We start from the raw sequence: 6,969 nt of genomic DNA on the forward strand, positions 1-6,969 counted from the left end.
GCGCCCTCCGCGTGCGCCTCGCGGGCGCGCCCCGGGATCCGTGGCACGCGCCGCACACCCGCCTCCCTGCTCCCCCGCGTCCTCCTATTGGGCCCGGGAACAAGGGACGCTCTCTTAGGCCACGGGTTTTTCCTTGTTTTGTTCTCCCCTCGACTGTCTGGTCGGTTGGGCAGTGTAAGTGTGGCCGGGGGTGAATGTTGAGGCCTTGTTTCCCGCCGGCCCATGGTAGGTTTTGTGAGGCTGTTGCTGCCCCCACGCCGCATTCTTCTCGCTCCCCACCCGGTGGTTGTGAAGTTGGGAGGCGAGACCCCGCGGAGGGTTGGGAGTTTGCGTGCAGCCAGAGCAGTAGGCCTGGGCGGCCCCGGCTCTCCTCGCGTTCAGCCGCCGAGAAAAAGGTTCACGCACGTAGTGCGTAGGCTGGGTTCGTGGGGAAAGAGGCGCTTCCCTGGCACGCCCCGCTTCCCTGTGTCTCCTGGGAGAGGCGGGCTGCCCCAGTTTACTGAAGGTCACCTCTGCACCACCACTTCCTCTGACAGGGAAGAACAGTTTGGAGACTGATACGCAGGGGCGGGGGAAGGGCGAAGGAAGGGGGCGTCTAGAGCTGAGGCCACAGTTTGGGGACTCAGGTGTGAATCTACAATGTTTTCTCCTTTGTTTTTTTCCCCTTATTTTAAAGTCAGTGTGTACTTGAGGAATTCAGTTTGCATATATTTTTTGCCTTGTAGGAAGCTTTGTTTTCTGCTGTTACGTGGCATCTGAGAAGTGTCTGCACATTTTTTTGACTACCCAGCCCCTGATGCCTTGAATCATATTTATCTTAATTCATTTTGTGCTTCTCCTTGAATTTAAGGAAACTGGGAGGCTAATTAGCATGGCTTCTGTCTGCCAGTGGCTGAGCTAATTGATTTGAATCGTGGCCCAATACTTTCTTCTGCCCTTTTCTGTCAAAGCTTGTGATACTTATAGAATTCTGGGAAAATGGGGGAAAGCTGCTTTTTTTTTTTAAACCATCTGTAATAAACCTTTGTGAACTGGCTTCTCGATTTCTTTTTTCTGAAATTGGCTATAAAGATACCATTTGTTGAGCATCTATTACATGTTAGACGCTGTGCTATAGGCATAGATTTATTGATTGCTTAAAATTACTTGTAAGTTCATGAAAATGATGGAAGGGTACAAAGGAAAGTAGTATTTCTGTCTTTAGGTCAATAAAGTGCAAGTGTTAAGGCCTGAGTTTTCTTCCCAGGTTGTAGTGCTTGTTGGATTCTTATTAAATCCATTGTTTGCTTAGTTTTGTAAATAGAATTAAGTATGGTTCAGGTTCCTTTCACCTCATACTGCCCTTAAACCCGGTTTATGATCTTTCTCTTATTCAGGTGGTCTGACACCTGACAGCTTAATCTTTCCAAGGCATCCTGCTGTCTTGTTGATTTACCCACTCTCCTTTGCCTACCAAGTTAAGAACACACATTCAGCTTTACACTCAAGGCCCTCTCTGCATGGAACCAAGTTCTTTTTGCCAGCTCATCTTCTTTGGCTCCTAATTGTACCCCACAGTTTAGCCAACTGGGATTAATTGATGTTTTCCAGGTGGGCCTTTGTATATATGCCTTCGTCCCCTCATCTCTGAAACTGGAATGTCTTATCCTTTGTATACCCCTGTCAGAATTCTATCCTTCCTTCAGGGCCCATCTCCTGATTTTTCTTCTGTTAATCTGTTTTGAATTATGGAGTCCTGGTGGTGCAGTGGTTAAGAGCTATGGCTGCTACCCAGAAGGTCGGCAGTTCGAATCCACCAGCTGCTCCTTGGGAGCCCTTTGGGGTAGTTCTGCTTTGTCCTGTACGGTTGCTATGAGTTGGAATTGACTTGATGGCAATGGGTTTTATAGTACTTTGTATCTTAATTATAACACTTAAAGCATTTTGTTTTGTATGATTCCTGTTTTATTCTAGATTATAAACTCTTCGGGATTAGGGCCTAATATGGTGTACTGTCTATGTAAGGTACTCAAATATTTGTTGAATTAAAGGGACCTCTACTTGTACTGTCTTAACTAAACATTATTATTAGGTGTAATTTGGGGCTGATGAACGTAAACCCTGTATAAGATGTATGTCCTGCCAAACTATTAGATTATACCTGGCTGTTGATTTAGGATGTACAGTCTAGGCCAGAACAGGATGAGTTAGATTTGGGAAGTTTACTTCTTGCCTCTGAAATAATAGTTTGAACCCACCCAGTGGCACTGTGGAAGAAAGGCCTGGAGATCTGCTTCCGTAAAGATTCTAGCCAAGAAAACCTTATGTAGCAGTTATATTCTGTAACACATTGGGTCGCCATGAGTCAATCTACTCGACAGCTTCGAGTTTGCTTTTTCTTTTAAAGAATAACATCTAGAGCATTAGTTTATGGAAATAAATGTTCTCTAGGTTGTCAAAGAAATGCTTTTACATTTCTTCATTTATCTTGGAAGGAGTCCAAAACTACCTACTTGGAAGACCTTCCACCACTCCCTGAGTATGAGCTGGCTCCATCCAAGTTAGGAGAGGAAGTGGATGATGTTTATCTCATTCGAGCTCAAGGATTGCCCTGGTCATGTACTGTGGAAGATGTGCTTAATTTTTTCTCAGGTATATTTTATGTATGCTTTAAATACGTAATTTTTTCTGAGTAAAAGGCAGTCCCACGAAATACAAGTCAGGTTATGCTATAGATATCCTATTTGATTATTAGGAATTGCCTCATTCCACTGGTTACATATTCATACCAAGTTATACCACGTGCAGTACCATTTGTGGTATACCAGATTTAAAGACTAGGAATGCATCAAAAAGTGTTTAGTGTTAAAGTAACACTGTATGAAACCAGTTTTCTTCAAAGTTTTAATAGGTACATAGGAAAAAGCTGAACCTCTTAGTGGAAATACGGGGTTAAGATTAGCTGTTTATGTAATACATACATTTATAATACAGAATCACTCTGTGTCAAGTAATAAAGTTCCCTTAAAAACATGTTTGGAAGGTTTACCAATCTGTGGTTAGTTTTTTATATCTGATCATGATTTTTTAATTTTCCTGTTAAAAGGCTTTTAGAAGATGCTGCCTTAAAATGTTGAAAAACACTTTAACTGAATATATTAAATATCTTAATGTGCATGTCATTGTACAGGTCAAGCATTTTATAAAACTGCTTACACCTTCAACTTCCATTATACGAGATGTCTTTGTTTGGTAATGAAAAGGGAGAAAAGTTAAATTATGATAGCAAAATTATTCTTATAGGAGATATTTAGAATACTTACGGGTATGATTTTTAACAAGGGAAGACAGTTATGAATAAACCTTACCATATCTTAATTCCTTAAGTGATCTGAAACTAGTTGTAGAAACATTGGGATGGACATAGTGCATTTCGTGATGGGTCTACCCTGATTTACTATTTACAGGCCAGGAGATCATAAGCTTACGTGTTAAGGTTTGCTTATTTTTTACACTTGGAACATTTTAGGGACTACCAGCTCATCAGCATTTGGGTGGCTTCAGTGATGGGGGTTTGTGTAAAAAATACAACAGGCATTTTGGTTCATGATTTGTTTTCTTGTTGGAAAATTGCATTCGTAGTGACTTGTATAATTGAGCGAAAAGTTTGATTTCTGTTCTTAATTGATTTTACTCATATATTTAGACTGCAGGGTCCGCAACGGTGAGAATGGAATACATTTCCTCTTAAATAGAGATGGGAAACGAAGGGGTGATGCCTTAATTGAAATGGAGTCAGAGCAGGATGTGCAGAAAGCTTTAGAAAAGCACCGCATGTACATGGGTCAGCGGTATGTGGAAGGTACGTGAAGCCAGATTCTGGCTTTTTGGGATCATTGCATTCACAATTCATACTTTTCAGGGGCGTGTTTGTTTGATCACTAACAATAGTGAAGTAGTTAAATATTAGGAGCACACCATTTTACAACTTGTGAAAACTAAGCACAGAGAGATACTGTCAGTTTCTTACCTATAAAATGAGCATGTTGACCAAGCTTATCTCAAAAGTTGTGAGAATTAGATGAGTTACGCTGGTCACATAATAGTACATGTCATTTGTCATTATTTTCTCCTGAGAAGTAAGATAAAAATGCTAGTTATTGAATTTATTGATAACCTATCAAGTGGTGATACATTTTTTTTTTTTTAGGGTCTTTTTTTCATACCTTGTGTGCTTTTTCATTGTAGTTTTTTAATTCTTTGACAGCGTATCAAGTGGAGATATATTTGATTTTTTTTTTTAATTAGGTTTTTCTTGGATAGGGTTTTTGCATACCTTTTGTGCTTTTTCATTGTAGTATATGAGATAAACAATGAAGATGTGGATGCCTTAATGAAGAGCCTGCAGGTCAAACCTTCACCTGTGGTAAATGATGGTGTGGTTCGTTTGAGAGGACTTCCTTACAGTTGCAATGAGAAAGACATTGTAGACTTCTTTGCAGGTGCTTTTCAATGATACATGTTTGGGACCTCATATCTTTTTTCCCTGTATTGTCTTCTTTTTCTATACCTTAGATGAACCTTTTCTAGGTAACAGCATACAGTTATATTAGGTTCTTCAGGGGAGAGCTCTGATTCAAATTTCTGGTATCATAGATTATATAAAAGTTATGACCTGTTGGGCAGATCTCTGGAGGAGATCAGATTTCCTCGTCCTAGTGATCATATTTGTCTAAGGCAGTAACAAATTTATTTGCTATAAAAGAATTATTATCCAATTTCTAGCCATAAAATATGCACCACTAGTAGTGATCTTAGTCTAAATCTCTGTTGTCCCCTAATACATAATTAATGACCCCCCCCCCCAAAAAAAAAAGAAAAGGTGACAGTTGTGTGTTTTAGATGGGCTGCTTGGACTCTAAATGTGTTGTTCATTCTGGAAATATAGGTGTTGTTACCTTTTGGCTGTTTAATAATTTTCTTCTCATTAGGCATGTATCCAGCTTTGGGATGGACAAAACAGCAGAAAAATTTTTTTATTACTGAGTGACTGTGTTAATACTGAGGGGGAGAAAGCTCCTGTTGGCAATACTTATTTGTAATAATTTTTTGGTGTCCTAGGACTGAATATAGTAGACATTACATTTGTCATGGACTATAGAGGGAGAAGAAAAACAGGGGAAGCCTATGTGCAGTTTGAAGAACCAGAAATGGCCGACCAAGCCCTGTTGAAACACAGGGAAGAAATTGGTAACCGGTGAGTGAAGCAGATACTGATGATGCAGAAGTATCACACATCAGGTCATTTTGATGAATGTACTGTAATATGAGTGTAAAAGTTTCCAGACACAAAGTAATTTGAGAGTAGGATGATGAATGTATCACCTAGTTGAACAAATATTAACATTTTACATTGCGTTCGTCTGTTTTCTAGTATACATCTTTAAAAAAAAAACCAGTGTATTCTCATATAATCACAGTATCATTACCACATCTAACAAAATTAGCATTATTTAATGCCTGTCAATACTCAGATATTGCCAGTTATCCCCAAAATGCCTTTTTACAGTTGGTTGGTTTGAGTGAGAATCCAGACAAGGTCTAAACATTGCATTTGATTGTTATATATTTGATTCTCTTAAATTAGAGCAAATCCCTTTTGGCTTTATTTTTATTTCTTCACTCTTTTTAATGCCATTGGCTTTTGAAGAATCTGGTCACTTCTCTTGTACAGTGTCTTACTTTCTGTATTTGTCTAATTGTTTCTTCATGGTGTCATCTGACTTGTTTCATCATCCTTTATTATTTTCTGGAAATTGGAAGTTAGAGCTAAAGTTTTGAATTGGTTCAGGTTACCATTTTGTTAAGGATACTCTATAGGTGATCTTCTATACTGCATATCACATCACATCAGGATGTATGTAATGATGGGTGGGCTTTTAACTTTGACTTTGGAAGTGCAGTCAAAGTAGTGTTAAATTTTAAATCACCATTTTACTGCTCACTGGCCTTTTTTCAGCTCCTTTGAAGTTAAAAAGATTCCACTTAAAAACCAGTGTATTTCTGGATCTATTTATAAAAGTGGTTAAAAGGTCTTCGTTGAATTTTTTTAGATGAAGAAAGTATATGCAGAGCACTCCCTCCCAACTTTTTTCCAGCACTCTTCATATTTTCTTGTATTTTGGAACCACTGGTGTTCTGTTTTTATGTGGGAAGATTAAGGCAGTGTACAGATATCTTTTAATAAATTCAGAAGTAGTTTCCATCTAATCTTTATAGGTCTGAAAATACAAATGACTTTTATAACTCAAATTTAATAACCTAGTTTGGAGAAGTAGTGGTTAGAAACTGATTTCAGAAACTTGATTTGATAGTTTCACTGCCTCTATGATAGCGAGTCAGAATTGACATTTAGTTCTTGAATTCTCATCAGACGCTTAGTGAAGTTATGGGAGAGTTAGCTCTACAGATACAGTGACGTTTAATATCTATACCAGTGTGATTAATTTCCACAGAATTGAACTACAAGCCTTCAAGTAATTGTTATCCAACTGTAAAAAGAAAAACCCTTTCTTACCAGATTATTTCTGTTCTGTACACACAGTTAATCTTCACATAATTGTCTTCATGAAGAGAAACAGAGTAGAGATACTGTTAAATGTATATGAAGAGCACTGTTATTTTGGGAGGGGGAAGATTAAATCAGTGACTAGTGAGAATCCTCTTCTATAGGCTGATATTTATATCCATCCACCTGTTATCTTTAGACATCTGTGTTTCATAAGCTTTTGACTTTATAACATAATCATGTTTGTTTTATATGGGTTCAAAGTTGCTTTGTATCATTTGTGCCTGTTCATTTTTGCTTTGATATAGATATATAGAGATATTTCCAAGCAGAAGGAATGAAGTTCGAACACATGTTGGTTCTCATAAGGGAAAGAAAATGGCATCTTCTCCTACTGCTAAGTATATAACTGAGCCAGAAAT

At 38.4% G+C, this 6,969-nt stretch overlaps 2 protein-coding genes across 2 annotated transcripts in view; both read left to right on the forward strand.

Annotated features, from left to right (window-relative positions):
• Positions 1-6,969, forward strand: part of LOC101361539 (G-rich sequence factor 1) — an 18,751-nt gene that overhangs the window by 1,560 nt on the left and 10,222 nt on the right. The window lies entirely within an intron of this gene.
• Positions 223-6,967, forward strand: LOC111821819 (G-rich sequence factor 1-like; the record flags this gene model as incomplete). Its single annotated transcript, XM_023737773.1, has 6 exons — positions 223-545; positions 2,387-2,631; positions 3,686-3,841; positions 4,338-4,481; positions 5,101-5,236; positions 6,856-6,967. Coding segments are annotated over exons 1-6 (1,116 nt in total), but the record flags the coding sequence as incomplete, so codon positions are not given.

This window comes from Trichechus manatus, unplaced genomic scaffold (assembly GCF_000243295.1).
Source record: "Trichechus manatus latirostris isolate Lorelei unplaced genomic scaffold, TriManLat1.0 scaffold00108, whole genome shotgun sequence".
NCBI classification, from domain to species: Eukaryota; Metazoa; Chordata; class Mammalia; order Sirenia; family Trichechidae; genus Trichechus; species Trichechus manatus.